At 31.7% G+C, this 22,737-nt stretch overlaps 1 protein-coding gene across 3 annotated transcripts in view; it reads left to right on the forward strand.

Moving 5' to 3' along the window:
• LOC141455550 (juvenile hormone esterase-like) overlaps positions 1-22,268 on the forward strand; it is a 42,049-nt gene extending 19,781 nt beyond the window's left edge. For 2 of the 3 annotated variants that reach the window (XM_074130665.1, XM_074130668.1), the window contains exons 2-11: positions 8,360-8,521; positions 10,000-10,150; positions 11,631-11,819; positions 12,127-12,317; positions 12,628-12,817; positions 14,675-14,767; positions 14,874-14,977; positions 15,157-15,307; positions 15,425-15,545; positions 16,227-22,268. In XM_074130665.1, the coding sequence (XP_073986766.1) occupies positions 8,360-8,521; positions 10,000-10,150; positions 11,631-11,819; positions 12,127-12,317; positions 12,628-12,817; positions 14,675-14,767; positions 14,874-14,977; positions 15,157-15,307; positions 15,425-15,545; positions 16,227-16,488 (1,614 nt within the window). In that variant the 3' untranslated portion in view covers positions 16,489-22,268. Of the gene's footprint in view, positions 1-8,348; positions 8,522-9,999; positions 10,151-11,630; positions 11,820-12,126; positions 12,318-12,627; positions 12,818-14,674; positions 14,768-14,873; positions 14,978-15,156; positions 15,308-15,424; positions 15,546-16,226 lie in introns of all 3 variants that reach the window. The other variant, XM_074130666.1, reaches the window with a different exon arrangement.
• The last annotated feature ends 469 nt before the right edge of the window (positions 22,269-22,737 follow it).

A 22,737-nucleotide genomic window follows, 5' to 3' on the forward strand; every position in this document is an offset into this window, starting at 1 on the left:
ACACCTCAAACCTATTTCTTTTGGTTTTCCTCTTATAAGAGATGGTAGACGCGAATGGCCTATTATCGTCACCTACGAGTTTATTTAGTAAGGGGAATTCTTTTAGACTATCTAAAGTGGGGGCTTGTTTTTCCGCTAAGGCGGCAAACGAGTTACTGGATAGCAATCTTCTTGCGTCCAGGTATTAGATATTCTTCTCGCCCATTAATTGCTTTAGAGTTTTCTCTTTCTTATATTGGGGACACATATTCACTTTTGTTGCCAAATGGCAGTAGCACTGCCGCAATTCTCACATTTAGGTGTGTTTATCTTTACATTGAGATGCTTCACGATTATTCCCACATTTCCCACATCTTACATTCCCTTTACATTGGTCTTTAAAGTGACCAAATCGTAAACACTGTTTACATTGTATAACATTTTGAACGTAATTGTGCACTTCGCATCTTACGTAATGTATATACACGTATTGTGGTAACTGCTGTCCCCTAACCGAGAACAAAACCGACCGAGTGGGAACGAATTTTGTTTCTTTCGTATCCCTGTCTATCACTTTTCGCTTTAATCTTCTGATTTCTATTATCTGGTATTCAGCCCCTAATGGGCCCCTCATAACCTCCTTTATCTCCTCTTCTGTCAGATCCGTGTCTACATCCCTAATTACTCCCCTTCTCTGCAATAAATATCTGGGTATGTATACTCGGAACCCCTTTTCCTTTAGAATTGCGAACTCACTAATCTGTTAGCCGCTACCCCATTGTTCATCTCAACTCTCATTCTATTTACGCCGAGCTTTTTAATTCCGTCGATACTTTTGGCAATGTCTATGTGTTTTTCGTATAATAGTTTCCCAACTGACATTGGGTGCACCCTCGAAAGCCCCTTTTTGTCCTTGTTAGTGCTTTCCGCTATAACATAAAAGGGTCCTAAATCCATACTTTGATATGCCATATTTGTGTATCCATTTGTACTTTTGTTCGCCTTGGTGTAAATGTGTTCATCACTTACCTTGTTTGCTTCTTGGTTGGTGCTTACCTCAGTCAGTTCCATAGCTACCTTCACATCCGGTTGGCGCAACATGCTTCTAGTGGTAGGGACCGATCCACTCTCCGTCCCTTTACGCTTTCCAGCCACATTCACCACCTTCTTGACTGACTTAGTAGGCATATTTGAGATTTTTATTAATATTTTTGAATTTTCAAAAAACGCTTTGTTATTGTTGCTAGTGTTTCCTTATTTCCTATAATTGAAACACTTAACAATTAAATAAATTCCTCTTTAATCTAGTCTGATTAGTAATCAAACCGTAGTTTGTCTACTTATTGGGCTAAAATGACTTGATGAGCTTTTAGCCTAGCGCACCTCTTAAACATCATTTGAATAATAATATTCAATTTGAATTTCCGAGAGAAGATACTTTTTAGGATATCATTTCCGAAAAAAAGTACTCTTCTCAATCAGGGGTTGTGTTTTATTATTGAATGAGGGATAGTTTTAGATTTATTGCTCTCTTAGTCTTTGATTTATTCTTATATATTAACGTGAAAAACTAACATTTAAAAAAAACCTATCTAATTGGATAATTGGACGAAATAGTTTTTGTAGCCCATATGTTACAGTAAAAAATACATTCAATTTTGTTTGCTACTCTTGTCGTTGATACAGTTTTAGGTGCTGTGGGATGTGGTCAATCGGTAATACCTAAAGTCTGCTGAAGCGCTACAAATAAAATGAGAATTGATTCTGTCTTCGAATCTAACATTAATATTTCACATTATGAGATAATTTACCTCTTCTTATTATTTTTGTTAGTCTAATTGTAAGTACTCAACGCATCGTGAGACTACACAATATATTTTCTCAAAATTTCAGTTTTTTGAAAGAGAAGTTGGGGGAAAGATTTTTATTTATAAATTGCTGAATACCTTGAAATTAAACACTAAATTAATTGTATGATGCATCATCATAAAACATTAAATTTATGATGTAATAATTTCTGTATTTCAGTCGTTAGCAGTATTGCAATCTTTATTCAACTAGAATCATCTTTATTTAATTTTTCCTAAAGGATAGATGTTTATTTAATTTTTCCTAAAAGGTAGATGTTTATTTGAAGTATTTTTTATTCTGTCTTTTGGAGAATAAACTAAACTTCTTTTTATTCTATTTATTATTAGGGTCTTTAATAATAATTTATTCATTATATTGTATAATAAATTTTTGAACAAATATAATAATAGTAAATGTCAGGAAAAAAAAATATGCAATAACCAGAAATTTTATTTATTCTTACAAAAGAAATAATTTTAGGAATTTTGACATTAAGTTAATTAGTTCATTTGCTCAATATTTTTGCTTAAATAATTTATAACGAAAAAGAAAGAGAAAGGAATAAATTGGCGTTAAAGAATTTATTTTTTCATATCTGCTAGCACACAGCACTGCAGAACTGGCTGGCTAGATATACTACCCTTGCGGACGCCAAGACGTAAGCTTGGCCCTGCTTACTGCTGCTGTTCGCCTTGTACTCCTACAGACGGGGCACTGCTTTTGTCTTTCCTAGTTTCAAATATTCATTATTTGTTGGCCTACCATTCTGGGACCTTCCGAGCAAACTCTCTATTTTATGTTTTATACTAGCCTCGAGTATAAAAAATGGTGACAGCACCAATTATTAATTTCATGTAGGTTTGAAATTTCTACTATCTGTTTTTTTTTCTCTCTCTCTTGAAATTGTAATCGCAATATCATTGCAATAAAATTACAGGAACAGACACTGATGATACAAATTAGTAGTCTTTAGTCGGGGTCTCTTAAGAAGCTTTCATATGTGAGCAAACCAACAATCTGTTACATTGTAACATTAATACATTTATGAATTTGTACATTTATAGTACTCGTTTATCACTACAATTGTGCAAAATTCCAACTTTCTGTCTCTATTTTTAAATGAGATAAAAGGTGATAAAGTATTGGAATTTTACATTTCCTTCATATTTCTATTTTGCTGTCCTATTGGTGTTAACCAGGGATCGCCAACCCGCTGGCCGGCCGCATGTGGGCTGCCTTGAATAATTTTATGTCTCGCTATATTCATCATAATTTTACAAAAATTTGTTTTATTATCTCCAACTGGAACTGATTGACTTACAGTGTAATAATGAACTAAAACACATTCACAAAAGAAACATTTTCTAATTTAAGTAATCTGGCACAAAATGTTGTCAGCGCTTTTGGATCTACTTTCACCTGCAATTCGTTTTTTGTTTTTTTCGAAAAAGAAATTCTCCAAACATAAATCATGCGTGAACTTAACGGATGAAAACCTGCGACGTCAATTACGTCGTGCAAATACGCGCATTGCGATCGACTTGCAAGAGATAAGCGTAATAGTTGAGAAACTTGTATCTCACTAATTAAATATTCGACCATCTCATAATTGTCATTATTATATTATCTATGAATAATAATTAATTCTGTTTTGAATTTTCACTGCAAAAAGTTTTTATAGTGGGTCAAAGTCTATTAGATGTACATGTAATTTTATAAGCGGCCCGCAGATTTATAATGAATTTCCAAATTAACTCACAAGAACATTTGGGTTGGCCACCTTTGTATTACAATACCTTACCTTATCCTAAAGACATCTCTCTGAACCTTACTTTAGGTAATTGTTTGATTTATTCTCGCTAATTTCCAAGGATGTCCCTCTAAGCGTATTTTCAACTTTTGCCGGATAACAGTGCCCACTGCAGACAACCTGTTCGAAAACCATTCTTTTCCATTTATCGCATTTATCCTTGCTTTCTTCATAACTCTATCGCGTAGTTTTTATCGAAGGTTATCTTAGAGGGATGGACCAAGCTGATCAAAAAAATATTGTTTTTAGTGTAATGAACGAGTTCAAAACGACCTGTGCAAGAAGAGCAACAGAGAAGAATACTGATTACACCAAACGAACACGAAATAAAGTTCTTGTTATTGTTCTACGCTCACGTTGGTTTTGTGTGTGCTACAAGTGGCATTAGACTGGGATAAGAACACAGATGCATCAAGCAACATACTTGTCTTCCGGTGTTAACCATATCTAAATGAACTAAAATTGAACAAATAGCTATTAATAAAATTATCCGTCTGTCTCGAATCGTCTATCCATCTGTCAACAGTTAATTGACTAATAATTTATCGCTCTATAAAGTGTAGTTATAAATTTCTTTTTAAGTGTAAATCAACATCTTTTCTGGTTTGAACTGTCAATAAACTAAATAAATCTAAATAAAACCATTAACAGAATAAAAAATGAACAATATTTTACTTGTTGTCAATATTATTAAAAGACGGAGAAGATTTAGATATTTTTATTATGTTTAGTACTTAATTCTCCAAGCTTATAGTAAATTACCATTTCCAGGCACTTATTGCCACTTTCAGACTGACACGTAAACTTGAATGGAGTCAAGGATGTTACCAAGTTTGTGTAAACTGTTAGTTAGTTGTGTATGGGCTTCACAACTCAACTACATCCACTATCCAAGATCATTTGGGTTGGCCACCCCTGTATTACAATACCTTACCTTATCCTTAACACATCTCTCTGAACCTTACTTTAGGTAATTTTTTGATTTATTCTCGCTAATTTCCAAAGGGTCGAAGAGGGTGTCCCCTCTAGGCGAATTTTCAACATTTTCCGTGCCACACTGCAAACAACCTGTTCGAAAACCATTCTTTCCATTTGTCACATTATTGTTTCTTCCTTGCTTTCTTCATAATTCTATCGCGTAGTTTACCGAGGGTTATCTTAGAGGGATGGAACAAGCTATACCGTCTATATTTTAGATAAACACTACTGTTGTTGTAAATTTTACATATTCTAATAAATTTGCATATCGATAAATTACATTTATTATCACTTTTACTTCCTCCTTTCAATTTCGAGAGTTTGTTCAAAACAGAAAGTGTAACGCCTCCGATGCAATATTTGTGTAATTGAAAAGACCAAAACGAACCTAATTACCTAAAAGAAATAATTTTTTTAGTCATAATTTTTACAAACTCTAAAACCTGGAATCCACATATTTCACTGAATTTCATACAGCTCAATCTTCTAATTAACTGATGGGCTACTTTTGAACTTAATTGCTCTAAGCTCTAGTGATATATCAATACCCAGAACACTGTCTTACTCTTACTCCGTATGCAAGGACGCTATTAAGACTGCAATAAATAAGCTGCAAGTTTTCCAAAATAAAGAGCTGGAAGCGTGCACAATAAAATACTAAAATATGGACTGGATAACTCACATATTTCTAGGAAACCTAAGTTGTGCTGAGGATAGACAACTCCATCTGTTCGGAGTAAACATGACGGCTGAAACTTAAAAGTACCACAGGACATATTTCCAAACTTAACAGCAGCTTGTAATAATTTGCATTATATTGTATTTTGTAAGACAGAAAAAAACTGCCCAAAAGCAAAGTATATTTCTTATTTAAAAAAAAAAGTTAATTGAAATGTTAAATATTAAATTAATAACTCTTATCTGGACATTACTGTAGTTACGTTAAAAACTTGTTTATGTTTATCATTAGCATAATATTTTTTAAAGATACTTTTTTTTTAATTGCATTAAATAAATCAGTACAACCTAATTGACAGTTAACAGTGTAATGGAAGAAATAAAGTTTTTCAATTCAGCAAAACTAGCGCTTTCTTTTCACATTTTAATCGTTATTGAATATATCTTTTCTATAAATACAGATGTGCTTTACAGGATGAAAAAGTATTCTTTAATTTATATTTTACCAAATTTTGAGTTTTGCAATCGCACCTTCAAAACGGGGCAAATGGTAAGCCTAGTCTTGTCTTATCCACAGTAAAATGTTTGCATAAGTTTGAACAGTTGAAATGAACAGTAAGATGCCTAGTTGAATAAAAGAAATTATTTTGATGCGTTAGAGATTTTTCTGAGTTGCTAATCACAAGAAGTTGCCAACTATTATTATTTGTGAGTTGACCAATGTTAGTGTATCTAATGCTCTTGATATTAGATCTGATGGAGTGAGACCAGAAAATGCCTCAGATGAACCACATAAAATTGAGCATTTTTTAGGTTACATCAAGGAGTTCGTTCTTTTAATATTGACTCCTTCCGGATTGCCAGAACAACTACTGATACCGACAAGTCGACTTAAAAAAAGAAAATATTTTAAACACTTATAATAAAACCGGTAATAATACTTGTACTTCTCACTGATAAAGAGATCATTATGTAAAGAGTAAGTAGAATCAGAGTAAAAATTAATTTAGAAGAAATAGCTGGAAAAGGTTCACAATTTATATAGGAAATACGAAAATTGGAGTGGAAGTTGAATTATAGTTATAGTAGTAATAGTCTTTGTTAAATTATAATCACATAGTTATATAAAAGAGTTAAAAATTACAATTAAAAGTTTATTTTAAAAATAAGCCATGGAAAACATTGCAGTAGAGGAACGGGCAACTGCTGAAATTACAGAAGAGGGAGGGCACGTTTTGGCAATAATTTGAACTGTTAAGAAAACAATGACCGTTTGGATCTGTTCCAAATAGATACTCACCGGCATGTCATCATCTCCTCTCCTATATATTATTGTTTGTATGGTGACATACGATTTGGCCATATATTCAGGGAGTTCTTCAACTCTTGTGTCCATTCTAATTCAAATAATGGCAGTACTTGAGGCTGTATTATTAATAAATCTTTATATCTGGCGAGATGTGTAAGGTCGAGCGATTTTATTCGCTATTTAAGCTTTTCCAATGAGTTATTTTTAAAATTAGAAATATTTACCACAATTCAGTGGAACAAATGAAGGCTGCTGGCCTTCTGCAATTCTTAATTTATGTCAATAGTGAGTCAGTTGAGATATCGCTTTCTCATCGGCGGATTTTGAATCGCAAAGATTTTTACTTTCTTTGATCATGGCAAATGAGTTGTTACGTAAATACAAACAGACAGATAGTTATACAAGTAATCAAAGTAAACTTCAACCTACCTTACAATTCATGCAATACGAAAACAAAATACTCTTATATTACCAATATTATTATCATCATTATTATTATTATTATTATTACTATATAAATAATCAAACAGAAGTGAAATTCTAAAACTATAAAAAAAAATTATAGTAAAACTATTAATAAAAAAATATGTAATATAAGAAATAATTAATTAAAGAAAGAAATAAGTAATAATTTGATCTTATGTTGAGGCTGTTTACAACAAAAAGAAGAATGCCATTAATCTGTTCCACGCTGTTAATGCTCAAAATTTCTTGACCAAATCTACAATAAGAATGATTGCAATACCTATATTTATACAAAAATTGTGATCTATATGAAGATAAAGTGGATCAGTCAAACAGTATGTATCATCGAATTGATGGCTTTTGCATAATTTACAGTATTTATCAGGAAAAAAAACTGTTACTTTTGAGATTGTACAATTAAGCGAAGATACTTTTTAGATAACAGACGTAAATGCGCCAACACTCGCAACTTTTCAGTATTGTAATGAAACTGTAAATAAATCACCAAGCGGACATATTAATATTTAATAGTTATTGTAGGAGGAGTTAAATACAGCCTGAATATCAATACTAACAAAATTACTTTTTAAAGGCTTCAGGTATATCCAGTTTATAATATATAATCGTAGACTAGCTTTGAGTGAGCACATGATCGTAATCAAAATTTTTCAAATAAAGTTTCAATTGAGAGAACCAGTTCAATAGAATTATCTAAGGAAGCAAATCTGTCAAAACATTAATTAGGCAGTCTAACAGTTACATATTGAGTAAATAAACTATCAAGTAATCAGGCCTCATATTGCTCTCAAATAAAACTTGCTTGGAAGCTTAACCTCAAACTTCCTTAGAAATACCTGGAGAAGCATTTTGCAGGGGAAAAATTCAACTATAAGTTATAAATATTCACAGGTGTAATGTGCAATGAGATTCTTTTCATTCAATTTTATCATAAATCAGTTTTATCAGGAAAAAAATTGGTACTTGTAAGATTGTTCGATTAAGCGAGGATACTTGATGATGGAAAATGATCTTTTTTTTTAAAAAAAAAAAAAGGCACTGTCCTAGGCCTAAACCGAGAATCGAACCTAGAACTACGAGTATAACATATTTTAGCTTTGCGGGCCTTGCTCGACTACCAAAAATATAAAACTATTTATTTCTCTACACTTTTCTAGATGAGTATATTTGAGATCATGTTAATTGCGAATCCTTTTTTATTTATTTATTTATTTAAATATGTAACAATATTTCTCGTCAACGATGACTATTGAATTGTAGTTTGTTGTTAGGAACCAGAGCCAGCTGCAGCTTGGCAAGGAGAGCTGGATGCTACACAGTTTAAAAGAAAATGTCCTCAAGCTACTTCATCAGAAGAAATGCATGATCTCGAAGCTAGAAGTCGGCGAGAAGATGTGGAAGACTGTCTTTACCTTAATGTTTATACTAACCAGGTACTATAGTTTGTTGCTTATCTATTAGTTTAATTTATACTTTTTTAAAACTAAAATTAAGTGCTGTAAATACTCCGAAAATAGCTGGATTAAATTAACTGGTTCAGCAAAACCGACTTAACTGGTTCAGTTGCAAATTATTCGTGAATGCTGCTTCTTGTAAAATCTGATGAGTACTCCACTCAAGTTTTACGTTTTCTCTATGAACATCGGGTCGATGAAGATCTTGATGTTTCAGAGAAGCATTTGTACAAATTACTTTCAAAATAAATTATAAATCATTTTTGAATGTAAATTGAAAACATTTATACGAGAAAGCGACACTTAAATTCAATTTGAGAAGAAAGAAATCTGCAGTTGAAATTTTGTAGGTAAACTAAAATTGATAGGAATGAAAAATATTATGATTAAATCTTAATGAAAGAAAAAAGCCAGTCTTTTTATAATAATTAAAACTTCACTGTACCAATTGCTGCTGCTACCGCCTTGCGGTGACACATTGAGACAAATGCGGTGAAGACAAAATAAAATCTGCTTTGGAAACATTTTTAGTGACGATAGAAGCTACTATTTGGCAGAAGCTACTGATTCTCTTTTTAAACATCTTGTATTCATTACAGAAAAGTCGTGTAAATAAACTTGAACTGTTTTATCTTGTTGCTCTAGTTAGAATAGCACTTTTAGAATTTGAAAGAAAACTTGTCTCAAATTACGGATTTGTCTCGTTTTTGTGATATTTTATGTATGATTTGCAAAACAGCCTTTCATTAATTTTATTTCTGAATTGCAATAATATACTCTTTGACTAGGCAAGCAATCTCTCTATCTAACATTCTTGCAAGTGTCTACAATGTTCTTTACAACACTTCTCACCTTTACTTACTTGCACTTCTAACTTCTTTTTCCATAATTTCTAGATATTCCGAACCTGGAATCTCCTAAGATACATTTTATTAGCGATCATGAGTCAATAAATGAAATAAACATTAATTAACGAATCTAAACCGCGAAGCAGTCAAAGATTTTGATGAGTTCAACGAAGAAATTTTGCTGGTTATTTCTACAGTAAACTGCAGTAAATGGCGTCCTGAGCTTGCTGAAGATATCCTCCTACACAACTTACTAACTTAAAATTTCAAAAATCAATATCTTATTAATCTGCCCATTCAGTTAAACAGCCTCAGCCATTGTTGCTCAAGAGAGTTTAAAAATATTCTTCGTAATCCTATTAGTAACCCAAGTTGCAAAGTTTATTTGGCTTCATGATGGAAAATGATCTTTAAAAAGAAAGGTATCTTTAAATTATGATCAGTAAGGTTTTGCTGACAGTTGATAGGCTAAACAAAAAAGTTAAGATTTTCTTGTTAAAGAGTTTGAAAGTTCACCAAATTCTCAATATTTTTAAAAATTTATTCTGTTACAAACTTTATTTCATTTCCTACAATTATTTGAAAAAGGAGTTTTAAAAGAGTCATTAGGTTCCAGGAAAATGCAAAGTGCATATGGCTGTGATGTTCTATATTCATGGAGGCTCATTTCGGGTTGGTTCGGCCCATGACTTCTCACCAAATTATCTGCTCGAACAAGATGTTGTCCTGGTGGTTATTCAGTACCGACTAGGACCTCTAGGTAAAGTAAAAGCTCTTATATTCATGATTTTGAAAGGTAGTAATGGATTGGCACATAAATTTTTAAGTAAACTTATAAATCTAAGATAACATTTATTTATTAATTTAGTTAAATTACTTTCATTCTTAGTAGTAGTCATAATAGAGTTTTCTGTACGTAAATTTAGTGAATTTCTTTTTTTATTTTACTGAGTAATAGCAACGTAAGTAAAGCGTTGTTTTAACGAGAGAATCATATGCGAAGGCCGTCAGCGCGCTGAAAACGGCTCTAGACGCTAATGATCTCAGCATGACGCTGCTTTAATTGAAAATATCTGATGTAAACACTCAAAAGACATTTTCTTACTACAAATCTCGAGTTGTTGAGTAATAAAAAACTTTTTAATACACTTTAAATTTGTCATAATGAATTTCACCTAATAAATTAATCTAGAAACATTTCTTGTAATGAAAGGTTTCAATGCAAACTGTATAATGTTGGTGAGAATTTAATATGTTTTTAAATGTTAGGTATTGTAAGAAAATGTGTTAGAATAGAAGTAAGAGAAAGCTGTGTGTGACAGTGTGAGAAGTTCACCAGATTTTTAGTTTTGTTTTAATTTATCATAGATGTTATCCACCACACAATTTTCTTGCAATTATTTAGTAATAAGCAGCATACTCGCAGGAAGCCGGTAGGCTAGTTGTGACACCCCAGATTTAAAAAAAAAACCTTTATACTTCCTTGGCCTTGACAGTGAATATAAAAGCCAGCTGCGTGAGTGTAATAATCATCGCTTCGCCTCATCATTTAATCTAATAATCTAAAATTTTTAATTATAACTTGCGATTGATTTATTGAATTACTATTTGTTCTGTACATTTTCACTTTTATACGTTTAACAAGGCTAGAAAAAAAAGAGAGTTTAGAAAGTAAGAGTGAAACTAACGCTAATAAAGGTTCAGAGAGAGTTTATAATTCAGAAAGAGAACCAAAGTATATGTGTAGAGATTATGAGTGAGTAGGAATAATCCATCGCCACACTGAAATTTTCATCTTTAAGTGAGAGAGCTAAATAGTATTAAAAGAAATTAGTCTGGCATTATTAATATTAAATCTGCGAGTTATTTATTATAACTATATTATTTTATTATAAGTTGTGATAAAAATTTATAATCAATTTCTAATTTTCAAAAGTTTGATACTATTGATACACTCTTCTAGGAGTAAGAGGAGATAAATTCGCCTATATTACATCAGTCAGCCCCTTAGGTTTTTAAAATACGGGTAGGAATCAATTTTCCATTCCGTGGTTTATCTTAATGTTGATGTTTTGGGGATCCCTAGGAGCTGTGGAAAGAATTAGGCTTGGTCCCTCCTAACAGTTAACTTATTTTATTTGTAATTACAGCATAATGAAAAAATATTGTTCCAAATTAGACAAAATATTAAACTTAATATTTGACACAAATGGTATAAATATTTATTGTTATATATTTAGGATTCCTCTCTTTACAAGATGAAAGTATAGCTGGTAATATGGGTTTACTAGACCAACTGTTAGCTCTCAAATGGGTTAACAAACACATAACACAATTCTGCGGTGATCCTAACAAAGTAACAATATTTGGTCAGAGTTCTGGTGCAGCAGCTGTCTCATTTTTGATGGCCAGTCCGCTGGCAACGAAAGGTATGTATTACAGCTTTTGTTATTTTTGTGGATTTTAGTATAATTCCATTTTCAGAATTATTATATGTGACATCGGTTTTTTAAAAAAATGTAACATTTATGAAGTGCCTCTTCGCAAATTTATTTCATGGCAGATAGACGTAGTTTATTATTAATTTAAATATGTCCTTTTCGGTTGATATATAGATAAGATTAAAATTAAGATTAAGATTATTAATAAGCTTTACAATAGAGTTCAAAGAAAATTAGATAAATTAAGTTTATATTAATTGTTGAATGCTAGTATATGACATTACTTTGTATCTAGATTTATTCCAGCGAGCTATAATACAAAGTGGATCCGGCCTGTGTGATTGGGCAGTTGATTACAATCCTGTTGAACATGCGATAAGAATAGCAAAAAAAGTCAACTGTACGTCAACCAAAATTAAAGAGATTTCGGAATGCCTTCGAAAAGCTTCCCCGTACGATATTATCATTGCCCATTCATCTTTCTTGGTTAGTAATAATTTTTATAAATAATGTTATAAACATCATTTGTATGTAATTATTAATTTGTTGATGTTTGCAATAATTGAAAATAGTTTTGACAAGAATTTTGGAAAAATTTTCTATGAAAACTGTTAAGTGGATTTGGAACTGCAGTAAATTATCTCTTGCTTCTTTTAAATAAATTTACTTTCGAAGATTTAAATAATGAGAAATAAATTACAATTCTTTAAATTATTTTTCTTCCAAGTGATACTCATTAAAATAAATACATATCCTTTATATATTTAAGTGCCAAAATTAAATTGTGCATTTATAGGGAGAAGTTATAATAATGGAAGGACAAGCGGTCAAAGGTACAAACGGAGGAAATCATGCTGTAATACAAACTGCAGGCAAGAACAAATTTTTAATTGAAGATCCCAAGATTAGCTTTGAAACTGGTAATTTCTATAAGATGCCTACAATGGTTGGAGTCACCAAACACGAAGGCACATTTTTTCTTGGAAGTAAATATGCTTATTTTATAACTCTTATCATCATTTCTAATTTCTCTTAGTTTTTAAATAATTTAAATACTTAAGGCTTATGATTCTCTCATCTGCAAACCATTATTATTATTCATGAATAAGTTGGATATTTGGCCGTTATTGTAGTACAAACCATTGAAGTGGCTGGGGCCAAAAATAATACATTTTCATTTCTGGTGTGCGAATATTTAAGAAAATGAATTCTTTTTGCACCAATCAACCATTGAAATTTGAATAATAATTATTATTATTGTATTATTTTCTTTACTTTTCCAATCTCAAATATCCTGGTATGTAATAACAATGAGTACTACTGCATTTTAAACATAACTTTGCCTTTACCGAATCTCAAAGCTAATATGCATATCATGGACACCAGTTCACATAACCAAAGCAATAAGCGGGAAGATGGAAGGGATTAGCTTAGTGGTTACCGTACTGGATTCCCATGCGGAAATAGCGAGTTCGAAACCAGCTCTTATATTTTCTCTCTTCTGGGCTACCCATCAAAACATACCTTTAGGTGCTGAATACTGGCCAGGAATAGTTTATCACATTACTTCAGGCCAGATCCTCTTTATTGCGCTCAACAGGCTCCCTGAATCTCTCTTGATTGATTCAGGTTGCCCATCTTTGCTTGGAGAATTCCTGGGGTATATTGTGGCAAACTGTTCCAGGTATCTTCCCTTTTTTATCATCATCTAGGTGAAAGCATCCTATCAAGACTCCACGATCTCCGTTTGTAAAGATATGTGCAGGAGTACCTTTTTAACAGACACAAAAATAGTATAACACGATCATTCAGTACACTAGGCAATATGGAGAAGCTTCCTTCCTCATCAGGTAAAGCTAAGACCTAAAATACTCATGACCAGGTGGGGAAGATAATAGTCGACTCACCGGAATCTCTAACCCCAATGACTGTGCCAGAAGATTTATAATATCTAATTAATATTATTATACCCCACAGACTTATCTTGATCCACTAGAGATCTCTTGATCACCACAGAGATATCTTAATCGCATTATACCTTTTCTGAATCTTGACTATTCTTGAGGCACAAGCTATGATCATTAAGATGATCGTTAAAGTTTATGGCAGGAATCAATCTCGAGACTTTGTAAGCGTTATTCAGGCAAGTTGCTGGCTTTTAACGTTTACAACTAGCAAAAAAGTTTGGATGATTTGGTTTAGTGTTGTAAAGTTCTCTAAATTTTTCCATACGCAATCCAGTCACGTTGAGGCCTTTTTAAATTCCAATGTGGAGTCACATCTCTTTTCTGGATTTCTTAAAGTTGTTTGGAAGCGATCTATTAAGTTCCTAATGCTTTGCTTTTCCCAACGACCTATTAAGCAAGTTCAAAGACCACTTTCTGCTCTACCTGTATTACTCCCATTTTTGATATAAATTGCTATACAAACATTCACGTTCTTCAACATAAATTGCCTGTAATGAATATTAACTGCAACATTCAGTCAACTTGAAGAATTTGTTACTTACAAAATAAAGATTAAACAGCTGAATATTAAGTTATTTATGATCTTTTAAATTTAGTAAATCCAAAATTACGCGTTGATATGAAATTGAAATAAAAAAAATAAAATAAAAAAGTGGTTTTAATGATCTCCACAAATGAAGGAGAATTAATGGAAGTTCTTCATAAAAATTCTTTAAATTTCTCAAAATTTGTTGTGTGTGTGTGTGTGCTTTTAAGTTAAAAAATCACTCTTTGTGAAATAATCTCAGCAATGGGTGGAATCTGCTTGGCAGAGTTTGTTTTAGAAGTCCATTGTTAAGGTCCTGATTTGCATTTAAATAGCAACCGCATTTGCAGATATATATGAATACATACTGGAAAGGAAAACAGCCAACAATAAACGCCCACAACTTGATGACTTTTTTACTGAGGTGGCTCTAAAATTTAGTGGTTAGCTTAATTATTTAAATTTAATGCCTTGGAAATTATTTAATAATATCCAAATAATTGCTACACAAATTATAATTTTCGTTTACACCTTAATTGATTGTTTTAGGAATCGAAGACACGACCGGTGCAATTAGTGATGTTTTTAAAGATAAATTCTTTCAGCAAAATGAGATGGGAAATTTTACTGCAATGATTCCTGGCCTTGTAGATGTATGTATTTTATTCTTTTACGAAAATGACTAAGAATTATTGGATTAATAAGATCACGGTGCTCCTTGGTGATTAAAAAGGAGGCATTTTTTCGTTCATAATTAACTTAGCCTTAAGAAAATACTACATCTATACCTGTTGTTAGACAATGTTATGCAATAAATTAATTTTTGTTTCAGATTTGTGGTGTTACGCTTTTAAAAGCTTGTACATTGAAACAAGCTAGAAAAAATAGCAAGTATAATGACACCTTTCTATACACTATGAACTATTTGGGCCATTTGACAAAATTTGGCTATGGAGAAGAAGTCAATTATCCATTTCCTGGAGGTGAAAGCTCCTTAGTGATAAACTTTTTATTTGCGTCACAATTCTCTAGAAAACATTCATTTTAAAATAGTAAAATAGCCATTAATAATGGTGCTACAATCATTGTAAATATTTTAGGGGTGGCTCACTCTGATGATCTTATATACTTATTTCCTTATTCAAAAGGAAATCTTTCAGAAGAAGAGATGGTTGTGGCTAAAACCATGGTTGAACTATGGTCCAACTTTGCTATTTATGGGTCAGTGATTTGTTTTTTATGTTTGTTTAGTTTTGGCTATTATTTTACGCTTACTATTTTTTGTAAAATGCTATCAATTTTTAAGGAATTCTATTAGGATATGCACATCATCTTTAACATCTACAAAATGTAGATTTATGTTAAGTAATTTTGACCTTCTATTAAGGCACAATAAGCCTCTTGTGGCTGAGGTGCCGTGGGGCCCGTCCGTTTCCTAATCTACCTTCTCTTACGCCAGGAAAGTATTGCGATCATGTTTCCTAAAACGGCTACAACACTTTTCTTAAAAGTTCTTAAAAAAATTTTATAGAAAAATTGGGTGTAAGGCACTCCGTGAAAGGGAGGTGTTAGATTTTCTTAATGTTCCATGGTAGTGGTATGTACCGCCCTACCGCTGATAATATTTAGAACGATTAAAAATAATCTGCTAAAATCGGAGTTCAAAGAAAACCCCTCTGTTGGATGTGCCATTTAATAGAATGATTTCCTTTCACTTTTTTTGAGATTTTCTTGAATATAGTCTTCAAATTTTCATTAAACTTCCTATGTATATTACATATTCTAGTTTGTAAACATTTTAACCTTTATATTTACAGCCATATGAGTGTTCATACCAGACTTTTTTTAAAATAAGTAAATCTTAATATTTGTTTCTAAATATATCTATTCATATCCTTTCAGAAAACCTACGCCAGCTACTGGAGTATTTGAATGGCCCCCAATGACAAATAATTTTGGACCCTACCTTCGCATAGATGCCCATAATGCAATAAGGCAAAATTTTATTGATGAATATACAATAACAATAAAAGAAGGTCTTTTTGAGTTTGATTCTGCATCGATACCAAGTAATGCAGAAAGAAACAACTTATTTTTAGTTACATTGTTTTTTGTATTAACTTATTTTCTAACAATGAGTACTACATTGTTGAGAATCCTTTAACCCATTAATTTTTGTTTTTCTATGTTCATGAATTTTTTTAAAGGCAATCATTCTTTATAAAACAAATAAAAATTGAACTAATTAATGAAAATTAATAAAATTAGAAGAAAATTGTATAATTACCGTGACCTAATTTTAAGTTAATCATGAATAAGTTCTTCAGCTACGGATTGCATCTAGTGTGAAAAGTATTTCAGATAGTTTTTTTTTAACTCTTGTTTCCTTGAAGTTAGAATAAATTACCAAATTTAAAAGAAAAACGAAATTTTGCCCTTGGTATCTAATTAAAGACAATCAATTTTTTGAGAGCCTCAGAAATTCACGAATTGTGAAGGTGATAAATTAGATTAGATTTGTTTAGGAGTGGTTGTGCAGGCAAAGCACTGCGAACCGAAATGCCTGTTGTGCCGAGGACTCTTAAGTGTCCGTTTTCGTACTAAGAATGTGTAATGTTAGGAGTGTCAGTACAAGTGTGGTTGGTGTTAGTAGGTTGGGATACCGGAGGGGACGCCAATATTCCTGATGAAGTGGCTAGTCCTGTGTCTCCGGTGTGGGACGTTCCTGCAATTCATTTTCATGTTACTATCTTCAGTTTGTGAGGGGCCAAGAAAAAATAAAACGAGGTATAGCAAGAATAAATTTAAATCTCAAATCTTTACTTATAGAATAAATGTCCATTCAGTTTGTCAATTCCACCTTCCTGTGGGTCACTTACACCAGTTGCAATCCAAGAACAAATTCATTCCCAACAACATAAGCTCTTTTTCTAAAAAAAAGGGTAAGATCTTCTGCAACACTAACTTAACGAAAGCAATGTCGATGTGAAAAAGATGTAACAATTTATAAATTTTATGCAATTTTCTATGTTAAGTAAGGTATATAATATATTAAATGTGTGGTATGTATATTGTTTTATATGTATACAACAATATATATATTGTTTGTTTAAACTTATGAATGGTTATCCTCAAAATGTTTCAAATTGCAAAAAAGGGTTCCATGCACTTCTTATAAAGGAAAACTAAGACATAAAACATGATACTAGAAATTATCTAAATATCCAGCTTAATTTACGCTATTTTAGAGAATCAAAATATGTATTCACAAAACTGTGGGTCTGAGTTTATCAACGACTGCAGTTCTATCTCTAAAAATTAAGCTTGTGCTCTGTTTATAAAATTATCATTTTCGCCCCTAATTTTATTTGTATTTTTTCTTTTAAATTTATTTAGTAATATACAATCTGTATAAATACATGCAATAAGTAAATAGGAAGTTCATTAGATAAATTGGTGCGTGAAAAGCAGGAGGAAAGAAAGTAGCACCTCTCTACAGGATATCGATTAATGATGAGGATCATCTTCAGACCTCGTGGAAGTCGTGGGGCCATTGACGATTCAGTCGGCGAAGAGGATTGTTAGTAATGTCAGAGAAGGCGCTAATGACCGAGATGTCGATGCGCCGAAAAAAAAAAAATGTCAGAGAAGGCGAGAGACAGTACAAGAAGATTTGAGCAAGTAGCGAGAGCAGTATGGAACCTACAATATTTCGTCTTGGCAAGTTGTGGTATGAATGGGATGTTGAGGTCGTTGTGAAGTGAGTAGTTAGTCACGCAGAAAGTAGCGTCAGCTATCTATTGGAGTAGTTTTGACTGAATTGTTTGTACTGTCCGTAGGTTTGTTGGTTCGGCTGAACCCCACAGCTCTAGCCCGTAATACCACTTTGGTTTGATAGTATTATATATAAACCGTTGGAATTCTATGGGCAATTTGGAACGTCGTCCAAGTAGTCTGTAAAGCAGTTTCGCACGTTATATCATTGCTTTCTTTTAAGTCTATTGTGTGGGCTCGATGTGAGTCGTTTTTCTGTGAAGTACCCAAGGTAGCGCATCAGATCTGTACAAGGAAGAGGATTGCCGTTGAAGAAGACAGGTGAACAGGAGCCCCGTCTTGGCATGCTGGCATTTCTGTGGGTTCATTTTAATCTGCCACTTTTTTGACTCGGATTCTATTTTATGTAAGTGTGCCTGTAACTTGTATGAAGCTGATGAAGGATGTGTACTTGTAGCTAGTATGGCTGTGTCGTCTGAATATGTACAGCGTATTGTAGAGGGTTGTACAGGTCTGTCTGATGTGTATACTCCCCTGTTCTGACAAACAAATGTTAAAAACAAAAGCGAAATGTGTCTTTTGCAGACTAAAAAAAATTAGCAATGTTAGAACTTCTCTGCTTTTATAATGCAAATTACGGACAGAAATAACCACATGTTAAATTGAAATTGCTTCAATTCAATTGCTTTACTTCGTTCTCACTTGCAATATGGACGTACTTTTAAATGATCTGGATTTGTGAGTTACCAAAATTTAAACAGAATTTTCTCTTGAGAAAATTGAAAGTTTGTTTAACTGTTTTTGTACCTATTAGTAAGAACTGGGCAAAAAAAAATGCTTTGTAAATATACCTCTTTTTTTTGCTGTACCGAACACAATGAATATAATTTGTTAATTATTTTTTGAATTATTATTATTATTTTTTTATTTTTTTTTTGTCTGTGATTAGAGCATACATGCAAATTTTTTCTCTTTAACTTGCGCCACCAGCCTATAAAATTGTATACTTATATTTTTTCTTGTTTGAAATATAGATGCCTAAAACGGTTTTTGTTATAATTCTAAAATCACTAGATAAAAATTTCTCATGCAACTTTTTTTTAGCAAAAACTCTTCCTTTATTTGCTTGAATAAAGTAAACTCCCGTAATATTACATAGGTACAATAGATAATTATTTTATTGTTATTTAAAATAAATTATTTTAAAAATGGACTGGGTGGCATGTTTGTAGGAAGCATATAAACATATCTTTATAAATTTAAACTTATTTTTAAAATAAATAGAGCTTATCTCTGATAAAATGTTAGTTATTAAGGAATTAGAGATTTACATAAATAAAATTTATATAATTACTGCTTTCATTCAAATGTGTATTACGTTACAAACTTTAATGTAAAGCTTATAAATAGAGTAGAATTTCAATATTTATGTACAAATTGTTTTCTATTTATTTTTGTATTACTAGATGTTTTAAAAAATTTTGTTTCCCGAAGAAGAAAAATGGCTATAAGTTATCGTTATTAATCTATTGAAAACTACTTAAGATAAATAGAATTAAGCAGAGTAAGCGCAGTACCACGATTTAGAACAAAATCTTAATAGATAACAGTGTGTCAATCGCCACTCGCAAGATGGGGCTATGTTCAAATCCAGGACATAAGGAGTAAAAATTAAGCAAAACCGCAATAGTTAGCAAAGCCAAGGACTTCCTTGACCCGACGAGAGTCGGCCTACTTCGTCGATCGAGATGTAATTCTTTGCCCCCAAAGAATTGAGAGCAGCATGGAAGTAATAACAAAAGTTAGTTCTTTCTAGAAGATCTCAGGGCTTTGATGACAGCTTGGCTATTAGTGAAGAACCTATCAGATCAATAAACCCTTCCATCGGAGATCTATGGCTGCCATTTTAATGACAGTTAGCTCCATCAATGGAGGTCCCATTCTTGAAAGTCAGATGAATAGTTACCAAAGTCGCACACGTTGCCATCTGAGCCAAAATTCACAAACCAGCACCAGCCTGTTGATCAATTACCCATCTGTGAAAAATTAATGCGCTAGCCAAAACCTCAGCTTCCTCTCTTGGAATATATAAGTAATTTTTCAAGTTCTACTTTTGCTCACATAATTTATTTTTCGCTTAATTAATTTATCTTATTCAATTAATTCAGGAAGCCGTTTTCCATCCACTTTAATGAAAGCATAATTTAAAAACTTTTACTCTTTCAATAAGATGTAAATTATTTTTTGAAAGCTGTTAAAATATAAACATTAAATAAGTAATGCTAAGTGATTTTTAAGATCAAAATATTAACTTTTCTAGTTTAGATTTTGTGAACTATAAGTAACTTTTTCCTTTTGATAAAACTAATTTTTTACCATTAAACTCATAGTCATAGTTTTTCAATTAGTTAAAATTTCATTTGATTATTTGACGTTAGTAATAGATAGATAATTAGAGCCTATACATGAATATTTTAAAAATCAATATTAATTGTAATAGATATTACGGTTTTTAATGTCCCTGGAACTTCTTCAGTTAGAAAAACTTAATATATCCTCCTTAAAATCATACAATTCATTCTGAGCAAATGTGGCTCCTAAAGTCCAAGTGTACAGTTTTAAATGCTAATTTTATAAATTTCGTAACAAAAGCTGATTAATTTTTATGAAAAAGAAAAAATTATGAATATAAGCATTTTTACTACATCAGCGTAAGTCAAACTAGCCACTCTAATTACAGTATGTATTTTCTTATCTTTTTTAAATTGTTATTTTCATCAATGTCATTTCGTTTATTTATTTTATTATATTATGACGTAAATTTATAATTGATTGTATTGTGTACTAACTATTAGGTTATGATTTTGATAAGTAATCCTTTTATATTAATGTGGATTACAGTTAAAGAACGTATAAGCCTTTATCAACTGAAATTCCTTTTAAAAAATGAAAAAAATATCCATTTATCTACTTCCCAGAATGTACTTAAAAACAAAATTTTTCTTATAAGATTACAAAAAAAAAGGAGAGATCATATATTCACAGATTGTACTTATCTTTTTCCCTTAGTTCAGAATCTTGCTTGTGATATGACTAGAGATTAATGTTCTCCATTTACATCTATCTGAATTTGTTTATTTTTTCTTTTCATGATGACGGGGTATTTTGCACTGCGATATTTATTTAGATTTACTATACTCCCAGTTGAGGCCACTAGTACCCCAGGTGTTGAAATAACTTACCCAGGTTGACTAGGGATGTTCTGGGAGGATATATGGGATATGACGGTCCACTTATCCCTCCTATCCTCTGCTATCCTTAATTATTTTAAAGAATGCACTAATGTCGGTTCTAGGTCGGGCACATTTTCCTTGAAAACTAGGAACGACCCAGGTTGTCTGGAAAGACCTAGAGAAAGAGGTAAGTCAACAGTTAGGGATCACTACTCTCTGGTGGCAGTCAGCTACTCGTAAGACTTCTCAGATTTTCGAAGATCGCTACTACTGGGGAACTTGCTTCTTTTCTAGAAAGAGCGGGAAGCCGGTATTTTATTGTCTTCAGATAGATGTAATTTTCACTTTAGCAAGAGGTTCATTGTAAAATTCAATATGGATACGCATTTATTATTAGAGACAGAAAGGTTGCTCTCGAAAGATTCAATTATCGCTTTGACAGGGGAATTAACTTAATTCACTTCAACATTGATTGAGAAAAAATTGTAAATTACATCTACAAATAAAATTTGCTGGATGTACTTGGGAAACCACATAAATTATTTAATTTTATAAATTATTTCTTGATAATATTTTTATAAGTTTAGAAAGTCATTTACACTTCAGTACTTTATTTATTTTCAAATAAATAATTTTTGGGATTTGTGGTTATTGGTAAACTTTATATCAATACTAAATCCCTTTAAACTACTTTAAAGCTAAAGCTATTTAACGTTTGTAACAGTATTACATTCTTAGCGAGTTAAATTTTAAGTTTCCCATTTATGTTGGTATAAACAATAAAAATATTTAGGATATAGATAGGAAGTTTAACATTACATTTGATCAAATTTAATTGTGAAACTATGCTTTTTTAATAATCTATCATTTGTTTGTACAACGAATGTCCCTTTTTTAAATGATTATTTCTACAAATAAAACATTGAAATGTATTTTATTTTAGCCTTTTTTTTCATAACCACTTCTTGCTCAGATATTCATCTCATTGAATTCTCAAATTTTTGTAACAAATTAATGTTAAATCACCATTATTAAGATTGGAGATAATAAGATTTGACGTTGGGGGCGGAGGCTAAGCAAACTCATGTACATTACTTTCTTATAATAATTATTACATCAAGAATTATTCCATCATTATTACAGGCAGTTAATAGGCAAAACAATTAGTTGTCGAGAGCAGAAGATTTTTACTGTTATATTAAATAATGTTCTGTAACTTTCTTGTGCGATTACATCAAATGTAAATGTTGGGACGAGTCGAGGAAGAAATGAAATTTACACTGAAGTGACTTTCAAATTATGCATGGACTGCTGAAATTTAATAAATAAAATTTGGTAAGAATGATATGTAGGCAGTTAAAAATACTAAAAGATACAGTTTAAGTAATTCAGTAAATTCATGAAAT

Source organism: Rhodnius prolixus, unplaced genomic scaffold (assembly GCF_049639745.1).
Source record: "Rhodnius prolixus isolate KJV_2025 unplaced genomic scaffold, Rpr scaffold_4, whole genome shotgun sequence".
Classification (NCBI taxonomy): Eukaryota; Metazoa; Arthropoda; class Insecta; order Hemiptera; family Reduviidae; genus Rhodnius; species Rhodnius prolixus.